General features: G+C 41.4%; 5 protein-coding genes across 8 annotated transcripts; 2 read left to right on the top strand and 3 right to left on the bottom strand.

Moving 5' to 3' along the window:
- Positions 1 to 3,770: 3,770 nt before the first annotated feature.
- On the bottom strand, positions 3,771 to 5,949 carry rpl30 (ribosomal protein L30). Its single transcript, XM_084696858.1, has 5 exons — positions 5,850 to 5,949; positions 5,687 to 5,735; positions 4,935 to 5,080; positions 4,433 to 4,563; positions 3,771 to 3,866 (listed from the first exon to the last, which is right to left on the bottom strand). Exons 2-5 carry the CDS (start codon positions 5,705 to 5,707, stop codon positions 3,814 to 3,816), a joined length of 351 nt encoding a protein of 116 aa, XP_084552984.1. The 5' UTR covers positions 5,708 to 5,735; positions 5,850 to 5,949; the 3' UTR covers positions 3,771 to 3,813.
- A 386-nt stretch (positions 5,950 to 6,335) lies between these two features.
- Positions 6,336 to 11,782, top strand: LOC146295135 (uncharacterized). The gene is made up of 3 exons (XM_084695469.1): positions 6,336 to 6,620; positions 8,310 to 8,636; positions 11,130 to 11,782. Exons 1-2 carry the CDS (start codon positions 6,530 to 6,532, stop codon positions 8,633 to 8,635), a joined length of 417 nt encoding a protein of 138 aa, XP_084551595.1. The 5' UTR covers positions 6,336 to 6,529; the 3' UTR covers position 8,636; positions 11,130 to 11,782.
- A 67-nt stretch (positions 11,783 to 11,849) lies between these two features.
- On the bottom strand, positions 11,850 to 14,383 carry LOC146295134 (2-iminobutanoate/2-iminopropanoate deaminase-like). The gene is made up of 6 exons (XM_084695467.1): positions 14,262 to 14,383; positions 13,537 to 13,642; positions 13,369 to 13,423; positions 13,198 to 13,266; positions 12,332 to 12,387; positions 11,850 to 12,218 (listed from the first exon to the last, which is right to left on the bottom strand). The coding sequence occupies exons 1-6, from the start codon at positions 14,324 to 14,326 to the stop codon at positions 12,132 to 12,134; spliced, it is 438 nt and encodes a 145-aa protein (XP_084551593.1). The 5' UTR covers positions 14,327 to 14,383; the 3' UTR covers positions 11,850 to 12,131.
- Positions 14,384 to 14,899: 516 nt separating this feature from the next.
- stk3 (serine/threonine kinase 3 (STE20 homolog, yeast)) lies at positions 14,900 to 20,979 on the bottom strand. 4 transcript variants are annotated; one of them, XM_084695844.1, is made up of 11 exons: positions 20,714 to 20,979; positions 20,169 to 20,249; positions 19,871 to 19,999; positions 19,254 to 19,368; positions 18,907 to 19,071; positions 18,643 to 18,810; positions 18,262 to 18,399; positions 18,019 to 18,144; positions 17,463 to 17,664; positions 16,940 to 17,121; positions 14,900 to 16,731 (listed from the first exon to the last, which is right to left on the bottom strand). In XM_084695844.1, the coding sequence occupies exons 1-11, from the start codon at positions 20,734 to 20,736 to the stop codon at positions 16,570 to 16,572; spliced, it is 1,491 nt and encodes a 496-aa protein (XP_084551970.1). In that variant the 5' UTR covers positions 20,737 to 20,979; the 3' UTR covers positions 14,900 to 16,569. The 4 variants fall into 4 exon arrangements, with proteins under 4 accessions (XP_084551970.1, XP_084551972.1, XP_084551971.1 ...); XM_084695846.1 differs by having other exon boundaries at positions 14,900 to 16,728; XM_084695845.1 differs by lacking the exon at positions 20,714 to 20,979 and adding an exon at positions 20,530 to 20,675.
- Positions 20,980 to 21,128: 149 nt separating this feature from the next.
- polr2k (RNA polymerase II, I and III subunit K) lies at positions 21,129 to 22,617 on the top strand. The gene is made up of 4 exons (XM_084695850.1): positions 21,129 to 21,256; positions 21,662 to 21,730; positions 21,920 to 22,012; positions 22,470 to 22,617. Exons 2-4 carry the CDS (start codon positions 21,670 to 21,672, stop codon positions 22,490 to 22,492), a joined length of 177 nt encoding a protein of 58 aa, XP_084551976.1. The 5' UTR covers positions 21,129 to 21,256; positions 21,662 to 21,669; the 3' UTR covers positions 22,493 to 22,617.
- The last annotated feature ends 127 nt before the right edge of the window (positions 22,618 to 22,744 follow it).

The raw sequence follows: 22,744 nt of genomic DNA, 5'->3' as shown, positions 1-22,744 counted from the left end.
TTGCCCCCCACTGAAGGTTAAAAGTACAGTTAAGGGGCGAGCTGATTCCAGACCTGCACTTTGAGACAACTCCAGCCCAGTGTCCTCCCCCCGTCCTCTGACCCTCCTCCTCCTTGCTGCTGTGACGCTCTCCTCCCTCTCCACTCGTGACGTTGTCCCAACTTTGAGACGTCCTTCTCCCACTGTAGGACGATGCAGAGTCAATTGACCACCCACCCCCTCTCCATTTGATTAGCACTTTCTGTTATTAGAGTGTGCACTTGACCATTCACTGTTAGCCCTGCCCTCTACTATGAACTATATTCCGATACTGTAGTTGGTCTGTCGCCAAACTTCATGTCCCTGAGATTGCAATGCAGAGGGAAACAGTTAACGGAGCCAGAACAGGAAAATGGGATCGCTTATGCAAGGCCACTTACAAAAAATAAAGAATTCTCCGATTTTTACTGAATGTAACATCGGGGGTATTTTTATAAGACTTTTTATAACCCGTAAACATTGAATACTAATTGTGAAGGAGAAAGTAATGCGGTACTAGTCAGGGTGAAATACTGTAAACACCTATCTCTGTCACTGGACTATGTCTAGGAAACTGAGGGTCTTAAAAGAGTGTCTTGACCAATAACAGTAAATATTTTTCTTCTGTGTTTTCCTTTTGTACCCATGTACCATTATGTCAGTAACCCATCACCCAGTCTTTGCAATTGATTGAAGTTGGCCCTTTCTATTGTATTCACTTGTAGGTCTCATGTATCCAAGTACCTATTACATTACTGTAACATACACACATACTTACACGGACACAAAATATGTGAATTTTTGTGTGAGAATGTCTTCAGTTGATGTGCATCTTGTTTTATGTTGAACAGTTGCAGACCTTCTATGACAATATTCTGTGTTTTTTACATCACAGTATTTGATCTGATCTTTTTAGCTGAGCTAACTTAGCTGGTCTGAGGGCATTATCTGGAGAGACAGCACGATATGCTGCTACACGTGGAAAAGTGACGGTTTTCATGTTGCTTCTAGTTTATTTGTATGCAGATACATGCACATGCAGCAATATTGTTTTATTATTCTTACAGTCAGTCAGCTTTTGATAGTTAAAACTGATGGAAATCCCTAAATAACATAGTAATGCAACCCTAGGATACCCAGCTGGTTACAGTAAGTGCTCCAAAAAGTCACTATTTGTTGAAGTTGCACTTATTGGGAATTGCAGTGTATGCAATTGTACTATCTCCACTTGTTTCATCTGTATCACATAGCATTGGGCCTGAGTAGATCCTAATTGTCCTTTTAATCGGTCAAAAGCTATGCAAGTCTCCATTCAACAATTCATATGAGACAAATGTGACTAATAATAATTCTAGAGTTTGTTTTATTGAATTGCATTTGGTAAACACTGATTTTGCAAATCCAACCATGTCTATTCAAACTGTAGAGAATTTGCACTTTAAGACCATATTCTTCTTACACTATGGGTTGTTTGGGATGGACTGTAATAGACTGTTCTAGTAAATGAATAAGAAACAAATGTCTAATTTGACTTATTGTTTGGCTGTCAGTGAAATATCCTTCATTCAGACCCTCTTTCCTGTCATGGAAAACTGAATAGGTTGTTCATCGGTGTTGCCTGATCCTATCACACGTTTGTTGAATCTGCTATGGCTCCTATCTTTAATTATAATAAAATACATCATGTGGTATGTGGGGATGTCTGGTCATTTAGAGTTTAAAATATCCTAGATTTCTGTTGATCAGGCTGTGAGATAGTTCCCTGGCAAGGGAAAACAGAATCACTTATACATTACTATCTTGCAGATCTATTACACATACACTGAGTGTAAACGTCACAATCAAGTCATTGAGAAATCAATGAAAGGTCATTCTCAATATCAGGTTGTTAGCATCCCACAAGGCACATTTAAAGCGGAAATACTTCAAACTAAATTATGAGCCCTGTTCACATGGTGGATTATTTGAAAGACAAGTAACGCTGAATTGCATGTGCCTGCCTGTCCTCTTTTGGCCACACAATCCCCTGCTCTACTCTGCATGCCCAGCGGGATCGGCGGATCAGTGGGGATTTATTCAACTGACTACCCTTCCAGTCTGGCATAGCCTACTGACGGGGCGAGACACATTTACCCACTTTTGACCATGACTGAGGATAAAAGTAGGTCAACTTTATCGAGAGGACTTGTATGTTAACTGTCACTTACATACATCAGGCCAGCATTTGGCGGAGTTTGACACACTGATGTTCCAGTGACACACTACATACAGCAGTTGAGATCAATGCCACAGCAGAGCTACAGACATTATAGTGAAACGCTGGCCTAGTAATAATCAATATCAAAACTACAACAGCCAGTACTTTTAAGCCTACAAAAGGGTACAGGCTAGACATTTACATTTATTCATTTAGCAGACGCTTTTATCCAAAGCGACTTCTAAGAGAGAGCTTTACAAAGTGCATAGGTCACTGATAATAACGACAAGATAGCCCCAAAACATTGCAGGTAGCCAAAACAAGAAGCACACATTGAGAACAACCCAAAAAATAAGTGCCAAAGGGAAGAACCATAAGACCAAGTTACAATTAAACAATATGAATCTCTAAGTGCAAGTGTACCTGTAGAAAAAGCAAGCAACATTAAAAATAAAAATAAGATGAACTAAAATAGAATATTTTGCAGCGAATACAGTTTAAATAAGTTACCACTAACCAACAAGTCTCTAAGCAAGAGTCATTGTGATCCTTGAGGAAACTAGCATTGGGTTCAGCAAACCATTCCTAAGTACCGTTGTACTCCCGGAACAAGTGCGTCTTGAGCCTTCTCTTGAAGGTGGAGAGACAGACTGTGAGACAGTGGTGCAGCCTTCCTGAACCCTTGTAAAACATTTCAGGAGAGAATATTCAGTGCTCATGCTTAAGATGTATTTATTTTTAATTGAAATCTAAACCCCAGCTTATAAAACATGATGTAGGGCAAATCAGTTTGTGGATGTCGAGAGCTGCCATCCTGCTGCTTTCAGTAGGTTAAGACTGAGGATTCAATCTTCTTATCCCGTCCAACTCAAAAAGCCTTGAGCGTTCCCATATTGGGGCCAAATCAAAATGGCAGTAAGTTCACCACTTTCACGACATTGACACCATACACAACCTTTACTTCCACAAATTCTGTCTAAAAAATCCATGATGAGGGCATTGAGATGACACCCACCACTGTACCAAGGCGCTTAACCTTAACATTGTTGAGTCGGAACAGTGCTCCTTGCGTGAAGGCATCTACTATTAAGGGGTCTCAAATCATTCTGTACCTTCAGTACATGAATCCAATATGCTGCTGCCATGTCTGGATAGTGAGTCTTATGTGATTTGAATGTCACTTCCTACTACCAAGATAGTCACTGAGGCAGGAGCCAGAACCCAGATCTTTGACAGCACGCAGACATAGCCTTGAATGCAGATTATATCCAAGGACATGCATGCCTCTGGGACAACCATAGAACTGCAAAGCCCTCAAGCTCTTTGACAAAATGTCTATCAATCAGTTGTAAAACACATTTCTTTTTTTATTTCACAAAGCATCCCACTTTTAGCCTAGTTGAAAAACAGCTACACATTTTCAAATCATACCTTCCTATGTCACCAGTGAACAAACTATTTTGACAAAGAATGTAATCCCACTAGCAGAAATGATTTGCACATGGTCCTGAAATTATAAAAGAAGTCATTGTATGAATAAAAGACCAGACTAATGTAACATTTGACCAACTTTATTTATAACATGAGGAATGTCCACTCTACTTCTCCCCCTGCTGCTGATCTGGCATACTCCTGATGATGTCTGAATCACCTGTGGAGAAGAGAGACATGGTCCATCAACAGTACATCACACACTCTTTTCACAGACTGGCCCAGCATAAAGACAGCCATAAATTTGACTCCCATTACAAAGTTAAATATGTCGTCACCAACAGGGCAACTATTATAGATTTTAGCTGGGTGCTTTGATTGGTAATATTCCAGCAAATCACTAGTCCAGATATAACTTTTTTTTTTTTTTTTACAGATGCAAGATCAACAAACAGGGATGATGGTGACTGGTATAAAATACAGCCACTCAATTAAATCTGGCAAATTAGATACTTAAGGACTCAAAGCACATGCTCCCATACTGTATCATTGTTGTGCCCTCTCTGAAACTCTCCTATACTGCAGTAACTTAGTTTACATTGTATTGATTTAGCACCAAGTGCATATAGAAAGTAGAGCAGAAGACACTTCAAGGCTACCATTTATATAATTATGCATCTATGCATCAAAACCTTGAGTTTAAGATTAGGAAGAAACATGCATGAGAATTTGGGGTGCAGCATTTCCTTTTGAGCAAATTAAAACCAGGAAAACCATCATACTAACCAGGGTCAATGATGGCCAGTGTGCACACCCTGAAGTATTTGCCACAGGCTGTGCCAAGCTCAATGTTGTTGCCACTGTAATGGTGGACACCAGTCTTGGCCAACATGGCGTAGTACTCAATCTCAGATTTCCTAGAAGAGAGCAGGTTTGGTGAAAACAAGCAATTTGTAGTCAAAGTTCATTTTAATCAATGCTATGTATACACTAATAGTTCTCAGGGACCCCCTACCCTGCATGTTTTGCTACTTAGCTCAAACTCAAATAAAACCTTTGCTAAATGGGCTGTAAGATGAATCTCCCGACCTTTTAATGCCTACAAACTATGCATGAAGGGAAGGACCTATCCAGAATAGTATTTTGAGCATTACTCGATTGTAGTTTGGAAACCTGTTTGAAAAGTGCATTGGTTTAGCTAGTACAACTAAGCAGCTGCCAACATGTTTGCCTGCAATCCTTTGCACTCTAACGTGTATTAATGGTGTGGGGTTGAAGGCCCTGCTACCTTAGAGCAGGGCAGTTGTTGGCCAGGATGACCAGCTTCGCTTTGCCCTGGCGGATCATTTTCTGGGACTGTTTGTATCCCAACACGTACTTCCCACTTTTCATCACCAACTGGAGACGGGAGTTGATGGACTCAAGGGACTTTTTCTGTGAAACAAACCTGTACATGTTAACTTGCAAGCATGTAGTTTGTTCGAATATGACATATGAAAATATTAAAGAAATTAAGTTCATTGCAGTTTAAGCTTACTCATCAATTCCTTGCAAAGTAGCACTACAGCTACTGTAGCTTCTACACTAGCTATATTGCTCTAGCTAATTCTACTACACAATGACATTCGTGAATTAATATAGCATATATTAATTATATTTTAAAATGTATCAAATTGTTAGACTATTACTGTTAAATGCCTGGCTCGCTAGCTGGAAAAGGAACTAGCTAACATTACTCTGATATAACTAGCTGCTAGCTAGTTGCATGCCGATTGCTAACAACCAAGTCTGTCAACTTGATACTGCGAACTGATGCCAATACGAACACACTGCTAAAACAGTTTACAAGAATACGGGGTAAATTCAGCAGTAGAAAGGTAGGCCAATCGTGGGATTATAATGTTAAGAAAATGTGTCGCTATAAGCCATTTGAACGTTAGCTAGGTACTAGGCCCAAACAGCAACATGTCATGATTACACGTGAACTGAGCCTCAGGTCTACCAGCACCAGCATGTGTTCGACGAGGGCGGACAGCTTACCGTTTTCTTTGCGGCCACCATTGTTGCTGTTTAGTCCGATCTGGCCAACCTAAAAACAACAGAAAAGATGGGATTATCTATCGTAAGTACTAATGGGCTAGGTGTGCGTTAACTAGGCCAAATATGTGGATAATTTGATACTAAAACACGGAGCCCATCTTACAGTGAAGTAACTCCAATATGGCCTCGGAGAGAAAGGAAGTCCCATCGTGCATTGCACACATAAACGGCGAGTTCTCGTGGATCCACTGCGCAGATGAACTAATCTTTAAACAACGCAACCCATGAAGACACCTTCATAGGCTAGTTTTCATGATTTGTAAATCTAAAAAGGTGCGTCAGAACAGCAATTTAACACATAAACGTACACAATTACCGCGAGATCAAGAAGTTCGATGGGGTTATAGTGTTCTCGTTTAGGCTTCAAGTTAAAGTGTAGTTTTACTTTTCCGACTTTGAGGCCTATTGTCTTTCCTTCCCAAATTAACGCATCCATAATAAAGTACACAATATGCTAACAAAAAACCCTTCGTAATTATTTTTTTGCAATTGTTATTAGCAAATAAAAACGGTAGGTCTCTGTATTTCGTGAATTAATTACCTACCTTGTATGGAAACACTACAGCGCACGATCCCACGGCGATGTGAACTAGAGTCATGCGCAATTACGAACCAAAGAATTTATATTGAACTAATAAGCATAGGACAGTGACGATCAGTCGGCGCTACCTATAGCCTACTTTTGAGTTTACATTTTCTGAGACCGCATACACGTCATCAGGGCATAGGATACTTCTGTTTAGGTCTAACATAAGTTTCACACCTTTATGTTACTCAGACAGAATGGGATGTTCCTCGAGTACCCAAACTACAGCGCAGGATACAACTCGACCAAGCATTAAACCAGAGGAAAGCAATGGCGCAAGCAATACAGGTAGGTTTACTGTAAATTACTAATATGTACAATGTATCAGAAAAATTGTGTCACTAATAAAACATGACAGTAAAGAGTAATGTCATTGTTTCAGATTTGTTTTAACACTTGAGATACTCCTTAGATATACATTTAAATGATCGGGCAAACGGCACAACGTTTTATTAGGCTATGTCTGTTTGTCGTGCACGGTGCACCATCCTTTGGGGTCAAATCAATTCATTTGGAAGTCGATGCATGCCATCTCGCCGACACAAAACAGCTGACATCGATCAACAGTGCGACTAGTTTCACGTTGGAAGTTATGGAAGTCATGTTGAATACCTAATATGAAGAGTCAGGTGGCTGAGCGGTTAGGGAATCAGTAATCAGAAGGTTACTGGATCGATTTCCGGCCGTGTGTCCTTGGGCAAGGCACTTTGCCTCGGGGGAATGTCCCCGTACTTACTGTAAGTTGCTCTGGATAATAGCGTCTGCTAAATATGTAAATGTAAATACCCTGCTCTCATGGGATATACCGGTGCATCACACACATATCATATATATCAGCGCAATACATCTGGTTTCAACTGAGAAATTGAGAACCTTGTGTGGTTGCTTAGCTTCCATGTTCTAGTTAGATTTTTTTTAGCCTGAACTGTGGTCCTGACATAAGTGTGTGCAGTTTCTTATGCAGTTTCCTGCTGAGCTGTCTGAATTTTCAAAATTTGTGAGGACAAAACTTAGTTGGGACAGAGGACAGATTCTAGGAGAAAAGGGGATTGCATTGTATACTTGACTTAACATGTGCCATAACATGGCACATAATAATGTGCCAGAACATACAGGAATCACAAATGCTGTAAAATTGTTAACACATTAAGATAGTTCAATCGTGTACCTATTAATAGACATGGCACCATATAAAGGCATGAGCAGAAGCCTACAACATAAGTATTGCAACCACACTAAATACTGTACTCTTATCAATTTGGGCTTAAAGAACTGGTAATCACGATCATTATTTGTTTCACTTTCTCCCACCATCATTTATTTGTCATCATATTGAATGGAGATGCCACTGTGAGGTGTGCCCTGAGCTGAGTATGAAACAATGTTTTGGAATACAAATGTCTTGGGTCAGTGCTCCAAAGTCTCATATCTCTGTGCACTTATACTGCTCTGCAGTAGGATAAGTTAATATGTGTTATAAAGAATTCAGTGCTTCATATGATCATTTACTCGGTTCCGCTTAGATTACTTTATTACTAAGACCGACAAATCATGTCAAACCAACACTGTCAAAGGTGGCTACTACTTGAGTCTGGGGATGACACCCAAGGTGTTTCTACGGTGAAGCGTAATACTAGCTCTAACAGCAGGTCTCAGGTAACTAGTTACAGTGTCTGAGCCCTTGTTACTGCTGTTGTTCAGTTTGTTGAAGCTCGACTTCGAGTCCCCCAAAAATATCATTCCTGTTACCTGAGGTTGAAAGTACAGCAGTTATTGTTGAAGCTGCCAAATTGTGAGGCATCGTTCACTAGTTTCATGTTTACCTAACTATGACTTACATACAATCAGAATTCTCCTTTTGTCTGCAGTATAACTTTGACCAAGTCCAGATGTTTATGGACTATGCTAACGCAGTAGGGTATTTCATTTACGGAACACCCAGCATCTTGGATCATGCATTCTATTTATACATTGCAGGTACAGCCAATGAGAATAAAACCGTTGCTGAAGACAGTGAGACCCTTCCAGACCAAACCAAACCAGAGGGCTCTCCACAGGCTGTAGTTGAACCTGCAGCACCACCTCCAGAGGAAAACACCACACCAGCTCTCGCAGCAGTGGAGGGGGCACCAGACACAGCAACCCTTTTGCCAACGCCTGCCCCTGTAGCGGGGGTCTCAGGTGAGACAGGGCCATCCACTGAAGCCCCTGCAGACCCCGTACAGCCAGAAAGCACCCCAGAGGCACCTGCAGCCCCCCCACAGCCAGACAGCACCCCAGAGCCACCTGCAGCCCAGGACTAAGGTAGGTTACAAGGCGAACAGGGGCGGGCTCAACCAAGTTTAAATGTCGTGTCAAGAAAGGCTCGGAAATTAATTAACCCTCCTATTGTCACTGACGGGAAACAGAATTGATCTCAATGCGGAGTCTAAATCAAAAGTTGTTCATTAATAATATGTGCACTATGCTATTTGCTTTGCAGATGGATAATACTCCTGATATGTATCACTTCCTGGTTTACCAGAGGTCTCTTATAATTACCAATGACCTGATTGGGTGTAAACCTTGACATGCATAGAAAAAAGGTTTCTGTTTGTGGTATATATGAATGATTGAGCAAGTTCATTCAGTACGGCAGTTCCCTGGCCATTAGCACACAAGAGGAAACATGGAGGCAAGCACACCTAACCCAACACACAGTTAATAATAACATGTCCCTGTAGGAAAGAATACAGTTCATGTGGCTACTGGTAACCTGAGAAGCTTCATTTACTGTGTGGTGACCCAGTGAACACAGTATCGCCCAGGTGAATTTTACCTTCCGTCTCTCTCTAGACCTCCATGTCTCATTACCCTGCCTGTTACCAGGGGTGCATCTAACAAACAGACATGTTCTATTTTCTAATGAACACTCCGGGGCAGACATCAACTCGCAACTCCACAACAGACTTGACGCATGGATAGGTCACCTGGGCAATAGAGGGCCATAGGTTGTTGGTGGTGGCTGTTAGCTGCAGTTACTGGTGCTATTGGAGCAGTGTACTATGTCGTAGCAGGAGGCCTCCAGGGGATTCTGTTTGTTTCTCCATGCTTCTATGTCTTATGGGCCAGCTGTGACCAATGGAACACATATGAGGGAGGGTATGTTCTTTTCTAGTCTTAGTAAATAGGAGTTGTAGTGGCCTGCAAGTATGTATAATTGCTTATTATTCTCAACATACACTTTATGGCCAATAGTATGTGGACACGACTTTAGCAAGCAGACACCTGCTTGTTGAAGCTCTCAATCCAAAATCATGGGCCTTCATCTGGAGTTGGGTCCCACTTTGTTTTTGTAACTGCCTTAATCTGGGAAGGTTTTACAATAGATGTTGGAATATGATGCAAAATATGCTTCCTCTCAGCCACAATATAAATTCTCTATGGACCTTGCTTTGTGCATGGTAACACTATGAAGTTAAAACAGGAAAGGGCCTTCCCCAAATTTTTGTCCCAAAGTTGGAACCACAGAATTGTCTGTAATGACATTTTATGCTTTAACATTCATATTTCCAGCAGCTGTACAAATGACTCTAGCCCACACACCATGAAAACCATCCCCCAATATTTCAGACTGTGACTGGTTGCTTTTCTAGTCAATTAGTGAAGTTAATAAGTTAGTAACTACGTTCTAACACCATCTGCAAGCCAGAATTGATCACTCAACATAATTTTCACTTCTTCTGTAGACTTGACTACTGTAACGGTGTGTTCACAGGTCTCTGTAGAAAGTCAATCAGAAAGCTGCAGCTGATTTAGAATGCTGCAGCTCGAGTCCTCACTAAGACCAAGAAAGTGGATCACATCACTCCAGTTCTGAGGTCTTTGCATTGGCTTCCTGTCCAACAAAGAATTGACTTTAAAATCCTGCTGCTGATTTATAAAGCACTGAATGGTTTAGGGCCTAAATACATTTGTGATCTGCTGCAACCTTATGAACCATCCCGACCCCTCAGGTCATCTGGGACTGGTCTACTTTGTGTTCCAAGAGTCAGAACTAAACAAGAGAAGCAGCGTTCAGTTTTTCTGCACCACATATCTGGGTCAAGGTCCCTGAAAGCTGCAGGTCTGCTGAGACCCTCAGCTCCTTTAAATCCAGATTGAAGACTTTACTGTTTGCCGTTGCCTTTAATTGAACCAGATTCAAGGATATCAATTTCTGCATTTCACTCCTGCATTTTATACCTTAAATGGCACTGCAACTTTTATGTTATTTCTAGATTTTTGACGGTTTTTAATGTCTTATTGAATGTTCGTAATTGTTTTTTTGCATTATGTTTTGATGCTTTTAATGGTTTTATGTGAAGCACTTTGAATTGCCTTGTTGTTGAAATGTACAAATAAACTTGCCTTGCTTTACACACAAATTGGGCACAGATTCCCACAGATACTCTGAAATGTTGTGGACAGCATTCCCAGAAGTGTGGCAGGTATCATAGCCAACTTCATGCCATTATGTTGGTTACATACATCTGATGGTTAGGTGTTCACATATTTGGGTTTGGAGGATTTTTCTTGTATCTAAGCCGATAAACTATGGCTGTCAACTTCAGAATTCATCTTGCTGGTGCCATGAGCCATCGTATCATCTGAGGAAAACAAATGGGCCAGTTCCAGTAGCTGCCATTATATTATTTCGCCGTTATTATATTAAAAGTAAAACAAAGTACATTTCCATGTCATGTTACATGTTACAGTTTTTGTCATTACTTTACTTCCTTTGTGTATCCTAATGATTTTTCTTTTTTAACGTTTCAGCCCCTTATGAGTGAAACTCAATACCAATTTATGGATGAAGAATTCAACACTCTGTGTGTGTGTGTTGAACTTGGTTGGGAATTAGAGAGACAGAGATGACACACCCGACATGGACTGTATCTGTTGCCAAGATGCAGATCTTCTGGCCACTCAGACCAGGTACTCTCAGTCCACCACTTGCCTCTATTTAAAGAGGGGTGGGGAGGATTCCAAAGGGAATCAGGCTTCTAAAGTGACATTTCTGAGTTTTCTTCACTTCCTTGTCTGTTTTTGAATTGTTCTAATTGTCCTATACTGCAATTTTTCTGCATTTAGTTGTAAATATAATTTCTTTACTTTACAGTCATTTAAAAGCTTGGCATACAATAACACATTCTGGTATGTAGATTATACTGCCTCATAAAGGTGTGGGACCAATAATGAGACTTCTAATTGTAATACTTTTATCATACATCCATCAGTACATCTCTTTGTGAAAACCACAAAGCCAAAACAATATTGGATCTAATAATATGTATATGTAGCTGACTTTGAACAATCATGTCTTTCAGATTAAGAGTATGGTGGAAATGTTTCCAGCACTTTGTATAGTTCAGTTAAATATCTTAAATCATTTTATCAATGACGTCTTGCTGACTACTCGTTCTGCATCAGTAAAAAGTGCATGTCACCGACATTCTTCTGTAATGTACCTTGTGTAAGTGTTAAAAAAAGAATAAGAAAGGGGAAATAGCAAATCTTTATGTTATTATCTTGCAAACATTACATTGCCACATCAACTAATAAATATCAATCCTATAAACCTTAATATTCAAATAGGTTCATTGCTTTGACCATTGGTTCGACCGTTTCCATGTAAAGAGGGTCATTTTACCCAAATGTATTTGACGCAGGAAGAGATCGTCATTGAATGTCTGCTTTTCAGAAGACCCTAGCAGATTCCTTTATATGCAAACTGAGACTTTCACTAAAGTAACTTTTCCTTTGATAGGGCCTATTTGTTTACAATTTATGTGTCCCCTGATCGGTTAGTCCGGAGTCTGAGAGGGGTCCCAATACAGCGACAGCTTCTATTTCCACCAGACCCCCCTAAATGAAGAGAGAGAGAAAAAAAGACTGTTATATGATTTTTATGTCATGTTATTACAAACCACATTTTGAGAAATGTACTGTATAAACTGTAATTTGTTTCTAGCACTTACTCGAGGAAGAGCAGCAACCTGGTAGGCTGCTCGCGCTGGGAAATCTTTGCTGAAAACTGAAAGATACAAAACACATATTATGTTTACCGAACAATAGCAAAATCCACCTTACATTTGTGAAAAAATAAATAATAATGCAAATGGAGACACATTTTCAACAAACAGGATAATTCAGGTGAATGTCAACCCTTAGTGGAACACTGACATTAATAGGAGATCACATGAATATATTTATTGCTGCTTCAACCAGTTGGCTGTTCATCAAGGCTTCTGTTACTTTCAAACCTACACTGTTTTTTGCGGTTGCTAGGCCACCTCGACCTTCCAAGCCAACTACCCAGGAATTCTGATACAGATGTTTTAAAGTCATTTTATTTAAACGTATTTCCCTAAATGATTTCTTTATTGTTAGGTGAACAGGGCTTTGGAGTGACTCAATTGTGTCATGTCAGTTTAAGTACTAGTTAAGTATATATATGGAAAGTTTCCCAGACTATACCTCCGTGTGTGATTGTGTATATGTGTGTGGATAGGGCAAGGCCAGGTTTTGAGTTTCAGCATACCTATTGGTGTCCACTTACATTAGGGGTTACATTACTTCAAGTGCTCTGGAATTCAGGAGATACGTAGTCTAGATTCTAAGGGCAATTTACCAATAGAACACAATATACTTGACAGAGATCTTACGGACAATTCATTTTAACAAAGCTAAGATCCAGGAATGTTCCTCATTTTGAAGAAGAAAAAAAGTATTGAGTCTTGGCAGGGGGTGTATTGACATCGTGTGGGGCCCCCTCTAGTGGAGAACTTTAGAACAGCAAAACATGGAAGATGGGCATATGGTATTGAATTATCCATACACTTACACTGCTTGTACATTTCATTGACATCGTTGAAGTCATTCATGTCTGCCAACAACACAGTTGTCTTGACCACTGAAAAAGAGAAAAACTGCCCGTTTTACATTTTGTGTCTTTCCATACTCCATGAGCTAATATACAATAAAACACAACTTAGTGAACATATCAATATCTCACCGTTGTCATAGGTACACCCTGTTGTTTTTAGGATCTCTCCCATGTTGACGAGTGCCTAAAGAGACGGTAATAATAAAGGTCACATATTTACCGCATCTCTGAACAGTGATTGTTTGTAGTGCTGTGAGTGTGTGGTGAAGCTGGTCAAGCCAGCACGTTGCTGCTTACCTGTTTGGCTTGGGCCTGCACACCTCCCTCCACCAGCTGACCAGAGGCAGTGTCCAATCCCAGCTGACCAGAGATGTACATGGTCCTATCCACCACTACTGCCTGGCTGAAGAGCGGACACAATATTCCACATTCTCATTTATTGAAAACTGTTTTGTGTGGGGTTAGGGTTTATGAAACCTAAGAAAGGATATTCAAATGATCTCCAAAGATATATTTTTTCTTTTAGTGTTTACGTTGGGACACATGTCATTTCATATACTGGCCTCTGTAATTCCCTTGTGGCTATGTCACATGGAGGGGACAAAACATTTAGCCTGTCTTAAAACATGGTGAGCTTATAGTGAGGTTTTGTTGATGAAACTTTATGAACCACATTGTGTGCGTGTGTTCGTGTGCACTTTGAACCATAACTACCACCATCTCTGTGCATGATCCCATCTCTTACAGCCTATTGGTTAAGATGGTGCTACCCCTTAAGAGCGCTTTTACTCTGTTGCATAAGTATGCCTACCAAGAATTGCTACAAAAATGAAATAAATGACATCTTTATCTAAACAAGTACTTTTTATGTTTTTGGTTTATACATGGGTGGGTCAATTTAATGGTATACTGTCTGAACAGGTTTAATGCAGTTAGCAGACACTACAAGTTGTTTAGTCTGCACACGTCCTCTAAGATTTCAAATCGACTGAATATTTGAGAAAATTGTAAGACATGCCTACCTGTAGACTCCCTGTCGTATCGGGGCTTTTGGAGTATACGGAATATGTCTATGTAGAGAAGCCATCTCTTCTGTGAAATGAGTGAACTCTGAAAAGAACAGTGCTCCGAGGACAACCTTTGACACTAAAAGCTCTCTCTGTAAACATTAACGAATGGATATAGTTGCGTTGAGTCAATGGAGTTCAAGGTTTGCCCCTCATCAAATATCTGCAGCATTGTCTCTATAGGTTTCTTCTATGAATGATGGCCACCATTAGAAGACTGGCACCAAGCAATCCAAAGCCTGTTGCTTTTGATGTTTGTGGTGGAAATCATTTACAAAGAAAATGTAGAAAATAATATCTATTTTTGGATCTCTACATTGAAAGAGACAAGACCCTTATTAAGGAGGGGTGATTTAAGCAAATGTTCTTGAAACAAAATATCCCTGGAGCAGAGGGTTCACAACATGGGTTATCCAGGAAAGGGTTGGGAGACAAGTAACAAAGTCCCCCACAGTTGGGGTTTGTTTTCTGGGGTCATGTAAGTTGGCTGGTCATTTTACAGTGAATATGTGCAGGAGACACCTCAGTCCAGCCAGAACATTCCAAAAGCCTTACATAAATGACTGCTAAAGCACACATCCTTAGAAAGTATATATGTTCAAGTTACTTTATTTCCTACACATTCCAAACATAACATTTTGAAACAATAAGTTAGAAAGCAATAGGTTACATTCAACTCAGTCCTTATATGTTGCCTGAATTGTGTAAATATATGAGGATAAATGCAACAAACTATTACAGCAGAATATAACCTTTGTTTATGTTAGTAGTTACTTGTTAGACTTTAAATGGAACAATGCCACTACGCAATAGGCTTGACAAGTTTGACTGATTTGTGTATTTAAAAATAGATTTCTGACAATTCTGTAGTGTAAAAAAAAAAAAAAAGCAACATAACATTTTAAATACACATAGCCAAACTGCAACTCAAATCCTTTTTGAAGTGGGATCTGTCTAGAAGCTCACCAAGGTTTACTCCAAGAAGTGAACTGAGTTGTCCTACACCACATGCCTAATTCAACCACAGTCCCTAATTAACCTTTACATTCAGAAAATTCTATACATTTTTAAATCAACATATAACGGTATTAAATGATTGTCAAATGTCAGTCTCAATGTATTACTGCATTTGCTTATGAACTGAGTTAATTCATTGGTATTTGGTTCTTGATTTTTAGGTAATGTGGTGTATGACACAAAACGTTAGATTAATTGACAGCAATTTGAACACCGTTAAGAGCCTTCAGCACAATCTCTGGCTTCAACTGACAATATGGTCTGTTATGACATGTTTAGTATGGCCTCCAACACAGACAAAACTGAAGACAGACAGTTCCATCTTTTATATTTGCTGATTTAGCTGTTAGAAAAGCTAAGCATGTAAACTACTTGGGTTGACATGCCTGATTATGTTTTATGACAAACTTAAGTATACAGAGAATAAAGCCAGAGCTATGAGAATTTTGTGAAACAGCCAACTGAAGATGATGGAAAAGTTTACAAAGAAAATAATATTGTTAACCGAGATTTAACTTCATGGTCCATCAAAATAAGACATGCATTATCCCTTCCCTCAATTCCCATACTTAGGTTGTAGATAGGGATCATTCAATAGTACTCAACGGCATGATTTCTCATTAAGGGTAACTTACATACGTCCATTACTTGAATACTCCTCCCTTTAAGGCATTCTCTTCACGATAGTCTTTGGTTGTGGACAAACCTCCACAGCTTTTACCAAACATTGCCAAAGCTTGGTTATGTTGTCTTTACGTCACATTTAGTCCGAGGCAAACTGCCACTGACTCGACTACAGTACCCCTGCTGCTTCTAGTTTGGTGGAATGTCAGTTACAAAACTAATATTGTCCCTTTGCTTTGTTTTCATGGAGACATCCAAACCAGTACATTCCTCGGTCAAGACTAAGAAGACATGACTTAAAGACAAAAAACCCACAGCCCTGGAATCAAGTGAAACAGACTTCATGGTGACCAGTTGACCAGAAACTAAATATAGGGACATGAGAGTCCAGGCCTACAGCTATTAATAATCGGACATGATTAAGAAAGTGGAGGAATGCTATTGGACTATAATCATGGCAACCAAGTTAATGGAAGTCAAAACAGTGGGCTCGTCAAAGGCATCAATATGTTATAGTTTTGGGCACAACCACAAACTCGATGGCAATCATCCTCTTCTTCCCTTGCCAGCTCTCACAAGTCAGCACCATGGTCAGGAACGCGCTAGAAGAAACCGGCGAGTCTCAGAAGTTCTGCTGCCGTCGCTTCTTGGCGTCCATGGCGTCCAGGATGGGCTGTCTCTTGGCAGTGTAGCGCTGCCTCAGCTCCTCGATCTCCCGCTCCATCATGGGGTCCAGCGCGCTCAGGCGCAGCTGCAGCTCCTCAAAGTCCAGGTTCTTCAACTGCTTACACACATACATGCGGAGGGAGTGCATATTAGGGTCGTAGGGCATGCTTGCACTGAGAGAAAGAGAGAAAGAGAGAGAGAGACAGAGAGAGAGAGAGAGAGAGAGAGAGAGAGAGAGAGAGAGGGGGGAGGGGAGACAGAGAGGGAGACAGAGAGGGAGACAGAGAGGGAGAAAGAGAGGGAGACAGAGAGATTTGGTAACTCACAAAGTCAAAGTCTCCATCCTGTGGGACCTTCCAGTTGTCTGGGAAAACGTTTTTGGCTATGTGGTAGGGCTCCTGGGGCTGATTGTGGTTGTAGTTCTCCCTCTCCTGGGCCTTGTTTGAGTCCTGCTTGTCAAAGTAGTCCATGAAGGACGGGCGTAGCGGCTGCTGGGCTGTGGTGTGTCCTGGAAAGAGGGGGTGGAGAGACAATGGAACAACATTAACCAAACAGCTGTGTGAGGGGTATCAAGTGATGCTATAAGAACTGAGTGAAAACACAACATGGAAAGATTTGTCTGGATGTGTATCAGGAAATGGTCTGATTTCATGTTCTAAAGCGTCTGTAAAAAATGTGTCAATGTACGTTTACGCTTATTCACTTTGCAGGTGCTTTAATCCAAAGACACGGTCTGTATTTATACCCGGCATTGTACAACACATTAAGTTCAAGGTCAAAGTGGCCACGGAACGTGGATGAAGGTTAAGGGGAGGCCAGATCTTAACGCAGCGAGGCGCTCCCACTCACTCCTCATGGAACCTTCGTCTTCATCCTCCTCCTCGTCGTCGCTGTTGATGACCATGGTGCCCAGGTCCGCCTCCAGCATGGTGCTGCCGTGCTCGATCATGGTCTGGGCCCCGTCGCTCATGGTGCTGGTGGCGCGCATGGTGCCCGCCCCCTCGGAGCCCGACTTCACCATGGTGTGGGAGTCCACCTCCGTTTCCTCCTCCTGCAAACATGGACGCCCGGGGCTTGTCAGAGTGAAGGAGACCGTCCAAGACACGTCACGTTGGCGTTTCCAGACCCACTTAAGGAGAGAGCTGAGGGTCTCCCATGAACCGTCCACAGACACGAGAGGCCACGCATGGCATCACGATCACTTTCAGATGATCAACAAACTAGCAGTGTTAACCGCACAAACTATTCGTATGTAAATAACAGGCTCCACCCATATAGAGTGATAAAAGCCGGAACAGCGATTGACGTGGCATCGCTCCGGTCGAAAGATATAGACTGTTGTTTCCGTCTACAGATACAAAGGGGAGGTGGGTGAGGTGTCAGAGAAGAGGCCCACGCCACGTACAGAGTTCTCCTCCTCCTCCTCCAGCTCTCTCTGCTGCTCCTGCTGTTTCTTGGCCTTCACCTCCATGGCCTCCAAGATCAAGTCCCGCAGGATGGTCACCGGCTTGGCGTTGGTGATGAACGGGTGCTGGGCGGGCGGGACGGCAACAGAGGTATGGTCAGTAAACGTGTGTGTGTGTGTGCTATGTGTGTGTGTGTGATAGAGGGTTTACGTGTGAGTTGAGGGAGTTTGTGCGTCCCGTACTTGTAAGAGCTGTGTGGCAGTGGCTCTCTGCTCGGGGTTCTTCACCAGACACTTCTTAACAAAATCGGTGAACTCGTCCGTCCACAGCTCAGGCTTCCGGAAGGTGGGAGGGGGGTTTGTGGGGATCATGAAGATAGCCTAAGAAGAAGAAGAATGGGAAACACACACACACACACAATGAGACCTACATAAAAACAGACAGAACTGAACTCAACTTAAAACAGAATTCATAGCTATGAGCATGTAGTCTAATGCCAAGTACCTTAAACGCAAGCGTCCAATAATTGTTCACGAATGCATTAGTAGCGACCTACCCATGTGGCTCACCCTAGGCTCTACTAAGATGATTCCCAATGTCCAACCCCCCCCCCCCCTCCTCACCCTCATGGGGTGGATGTCTGCGTAGGGCGGCTTGCCCTCCGCCATCTCTATGGAGGTGATCCCCAGGGACCAGATGTCAGCCACGCAGTTGTAGCCGATCTCCTGGATCACCTCGGGGGCCATCCAGAAGGGCGTGCCGATCACCGTGTTCCTCTTGGCCATGGTGTCCTTTACACCGAGGGAACACCAAAACATACACCGTCACCCTCACGGACGCACAGACCTGCTGGTCTTCAAGCACGCTGAGCGAAGAGCGGCGTGTACCGTTAGCTGCCCGGCCACCCCGAAGTCGGCCAGCTTGGCGTGCCCCTCCGTGTTGAGGAGGATGTTGCCAGCCTTGATGTCTCTGTGGATCTTCCTCATGAAGTGGAGGTACTCCAAACCCTTGAGGGTGGACTTGAGGATGGTCGCTATCTCATCCTCTGTCAGCTGCACGACACAGGATGAACGAGGGAATACTACTGTTAAAGACACCGGTCTATACATCCAATAGGAATCAATGTCATTGGCGTTCTTACACTTCTGAATACGCACAATCTTCCTGTATGAGGTCATATTTTCATACACTGTTTTCATGACTCACACCCATTTCCTATAATGTAGAAGCCTACCGTTTTATTGCGCAGCCTGATGATGTCAGAGACGGAGCCAGCTCCACAGTATTCCATGACAATCCACAGGTCAGTGTTCTTAAAGTAACTGCCATAGTACTTCACCACATAGGGACTGGACCGCCACAGCATAAAAAAAGATATCAAACAAATCAAAAAATATATATATTATTTGTCAGTGTGCCAACAGTGTCTAGTTTATATTGGTATTGGTCTTGGATTGATATGGGTTGGTAGAGTTGTTGTTCCATACGTTTGCAGGGTCGGATGGCTGAGCGCTTAGGGAATCGAGCTACCAATCAAAAGGTTGCCGGTTTGATTCCCGCCGTGCTTAATGATGGTGTGTCCTTGGGCAAGGCACTTCACCCTACTTGCCTAGGGGGAATGTCCCTGTACTTACTGTAACTCACTCTGGATAAGAGCGTCTGCTCTTATGTAATACTAGCGTAAGTAATGGTCAACTTTGAATACTATATCATGCCACAAACTTAATGTGGACGACAGTGCCACTCGCATTAAGTAGTGACTCCCACCACCCCCATCTGTAAAGTCTCCCTCTCTCACTACAACACCATCATGCTCCCCCTCTTACCCCTGTCGTCTTCACCCATCCATACCTGTCACACTGTTGCATAATGGAGATCTCCTTGATGATTTCTTGCAGGTCAGACTCCACAGGCACTTGCTTGATGGCCACCACTTGCCCTGACTCCTTATGGATGGCTTTAAACACACTGCCATAGGAGCTAGAAACATTGACGTAAAATAAAAATCTTTATATATAGACGTTCTCACCTGATGGTCACTCGCCATTTGCCTCTGGGACTTCAAAATGACTTATTTCATTGATGTATTGTGTATAAACTCTTGTAAAATCATAATACAAATTCCACAGTAAGGGAAGAAAATCATTACCCTTCTCCAAGTTTTTCCAGAACATCAAAAACTTCTTCTGGCTGTTTTGTTAAACTGTCTTCACTCAGTTTTTTCAGTTTACTGTGAAACAGCAGATACAAAAGTTAATGCCTATGAGTATATTCCTAATACCGTTATTCATTTTCACTAACTTCTTCATTGAGCTATCAACTGTAGTCAAAAACTTCCGGACAGACCGACCACAGAGCCTTTCCAATACAATCTGGCTACAGGAGTGGCAACTAGTATCTACTGTACCACGTTGTTGTGTTGTGATCAACCAACCATTACAGTTATGGCTAGCTAATCAGTTTAGTGTCTGTAATTGCAAGAGTGCTATAGTTTGGTAACTTGCATTTACTTAGAGGGGTCGGGTTTGCTCATAGAACTATAATCTCCATTACAGGTGTCTAGCTTGTTATTACTTTGAATTAATAAATCGTTGCTTTACAGAGAAGTTGACAATTAGTGACGCGATCTAAATCAAGCTTAGCTAGCTAGCAACTGTAGTATGTGACTCTTTGAATCGAATAACAACCACGCACCTTTTGGGGGCTGTGGGCTCCATGGTTTGGAACGCCGAATAACTGTTTGGGGTTCACAAACGTTGGTATATGACTTATTCAACCAAACCGTTAGATAGTAATTACAGTATTAACATTGTCGGCCCTGTCTTGTCGTTGTTTTCAAAAACTCAACACTCAGCTGGATTTTCTTTTATCGGGCTTGCGAGATGGGAATTTTGTATGCAGCCAACTTTGGAATACCAGCAGCGCCCTCTAATGATCTGGAGCACTACGTTAAACCACAATTGAGCTTTTTTGTATAACTAAATAAAAACAATGTAAGGATTTTTAAGCATATAAAAAACTTTTTGTATATTCTGTGGTAACCTATAAAGTGTGCTAAATAGTATCAAACATGTTCGAGATTTGTGGACCAATAGCAGAGCAGGACTCAGAAACCAATCACAAGTCACTTTGTTGCGACGTGAAAGAGCCTGCCAGCTAGCTACGCATTCTCATGTGTGCACTGGTGATGAAACAACAAAATAAACGTATTAAGCTAGCCATAAAGTATATACACTGGTGAGTTATGGTGAAAATAATTGTTTTTGTATACACTTTTACATTTGTTTGATTTACAATCTTAAATTAATGAAATACATATACATTAGAACTTTTCATGCAAGCTAAGGGCTACTGGGCTAGCCAAATGTATACATTATAATATGTGGAATGGTAGCTAGCTTGCCAGCTAACAATTATCTACGTGTGGAAAACCATCAATAAAAACAATGGTGTGTTGCTACGCATCCATCGAAGCCAACCTCCGCTCTTATTATCACATGCCATCACCCAGCCTTGTTGGTTAGACACACTGGCTATTAACGTAAAGACTGCCAGCTGACTTGACTCAATTGCGGTCTGTGATCTTGTATAACAGTACTGATTGTAACGCGTTAGTAAGTTATCTCCTGTGATTTCTTCTAGAAACAAGTATGGATCCGCCGAAAGACGTGCAACCGCCAAAACAGCAACCTATGATATACATCTGTGGAGGTAATGTCTGCTACTTGGATTTTTCCTGTTCACATCAGTCTTGGACCATAAGTGACTTATGAAGGAGTGTTGAGCTACAGATACTGTCTAAAGCAAAACATGAAACGTAGATGACGTACTAGGGTAAAATCTATTATGGAAAACCCTGATATGCTGATATAATGTCATCATCCTTTCGCCCTCAAACAGAATGCCATACAGAGAATGAAATAAAGGCTCGTGATCCTATCCGATGCAGAGAGTGTGGATACAGAATCATGTACAAGAAGAGAACAAAGAGATGTATCCTTTTCAACAGTTAGGGTTATACTTTTAAGTTGCCTCACTAACCTCCAAATCCTGCTTTGTAGTAGTATTATTAAGGCTGGAAAATACATCACTTCCTTTAGGTGCAGATGGGAAGTTTTGGGAAGACATGCTTTTAATGTTGTGCTGCACAATGTTGTGTTTACCATCAATGCACAAGGTTGGTAATACTTCCAGTGTGCTTTCAATTTCTACCCATCATGCAGTGTCACACAGCCTCCCACACTCTAACCATCTTTTGCCAGGATAATTACATACCTGTATCCTCAGCTAAAATAGGTGTAGCATAATCAGGAGGCAATTTAGGCCAACGTGTATTGAGACAATGTTATTTCCTGTAAGTGTAGCAGTTCTCTTTAACATTTTGGAAAAGGTTCATGTTCATTGTTTATTATTACATTTTTCTTGTTGAAGTCCTTAACTTTAATTCCAGTGGTTGTGTTTGACGCACGGTGACTGGGATGTGTAACTCAATGTTCTTATGTAGTATTTGTGTATCACAGTGTGAATAAATTAGGAATGCAACTTATTTGTCTGTTTAACAAAGAAGATTGCAAATAAAGTTATTTTCTTTTTTCTTACTGACTTCCCAAACCTTGAGGATGTTGACCATGAATGTAGCTGTATTTCAGGACAGAACCTTTGAAAGGGCATATAAAAACTACATATTTTGACTTTAAATTGTATTGACCTGAAGTTGATATTACT

This window comes from Hypomesus nipponensis, chromosome 4 (assembly GCF_054491055.1).
Source record: "Hypomesus nipponensis isolate SF chromosome 4, ASM5449105v1, whole genome shotgun sequence".
In the NCBI taxonomy this organism is placed as follows: Eukaryota; Metazoa; Chordata; class Actinopteri; order Osmeriformes; family Osmeridae; genus Hypomesus; species Hypomesus nipponensis.
Note: the sequence above shows the minus strand (reverse complement) of the source record. Positions and strands in the feature narration are given on the sequence as shown.

What these genes read in the sequence shown, in the direction of transcription:
- LOC146295135 (XM_084695469.1), top strand. Translation starts at nt 6,530, where the DNA reads ATGGGATGTTCCTCGAGTACCCAAACTACAGCGCAGGATACAACTCGA. An exon ending in CAATGGCGCAAGCAATACAG is followed by an intron (nt 6,621 to 8,309) that starts GTAGGTTTACTG and finishes TATACATTGCAG; the next exon opens with GTACAGCCAATGAGAATAAA.
- LOC146295134 (XM_084695467.1), bottom strand. Translation starts at nt 14,326, where the DNA reads ATGGCTTCTCTACATAGACATATTCCGTATACTCCAAAAGCCCCGATA. An exon ending in TGCAGGCCCAAGCCAAACAG is followed by an intron (nt 13,424 to 13,536) that starts GTAAGCAGCAAC and finishes CCGTCTCTTTAG; the next exon opens with GCACTCGTCAACATGGGAGA. An exon ending in CAATGAAATGTACAAGCAGT is followed by an intron (nt 12,388 to 13,197) that starts GTAAGTGTATGG and finishes TGTATCTTTCAG; the next exon opens with TTTTCAGCAAAGATTTCCCA.
- stk3 (XM_084695844.1), bottom strand. Translation starts at nt 20,736, where the DNA reads ATGGAGCCCACAGCCCCCAAAAG. An exon ending in CAGACATCCACCCCATGAGG is followed by an intron (nt 18,400 to 18,642) that starts GTGAGGAGGGGG and finishes TCTTCTTCTTAG; the next exon opens with GCTATCTTCATGATCCCCAC. An exon ending in AGACGAAGGTTCCATGAGGA is followed by an intron (nt 17,122 to 17,462) that starts GTGAGTGGGAGC and finishes CCCTCTTTCCAG; the next exon opens with GACACACCACAGCCCAGCAG.
- rpl30 (XM_084696858.1), bottom strand. Translation starts at nt 5,707, where the DNA reads ATGGTGGCCGCAAAGAAAACG. An exon ending in TGGTGGCCGCAAAGAAAACG is followed by an intron (nt 5,081 to 5,686) that starts GTAAGCTGTCCG and finishes TTTGTTTCACAG; the next exon opens with AAAAAGTCCCTTGAGTCCAT. An exon ending in ACTGGCCATCATTGACCCTG is followed by an intron (nt 3,867 to 4,432) that starts GTTAGTATGATG and finishes TCTTCTCCACAG; the next exon opens with GTGATTCAGACATCATCAGG.
- polr2k (XM_084695850.1), top strand. Translation starts at nt 21,670, where the DNA reads ATGGATCCGCCGAAAGACGTGCAACCGCCAAAACAGCAACCTATGATA. An exon ending in TATGATATACATCTGTGGAG is followed by an intron (nt 21,731 to 21,919) that starts GTAATGTCTGCT and finishes GCCCTCAAACAG; the next exon opens with AATGCCATACAGAGAATGAA. An exon ending in CAAGAAGAGAACAAAGAGAT is followed by an intron (nt 22,013 to 22,469) that starts GTATCCTTTTCA and finishes CTTTAATTCCAG; the next exon opens with TGGTTGTGTTTGACGCACGG.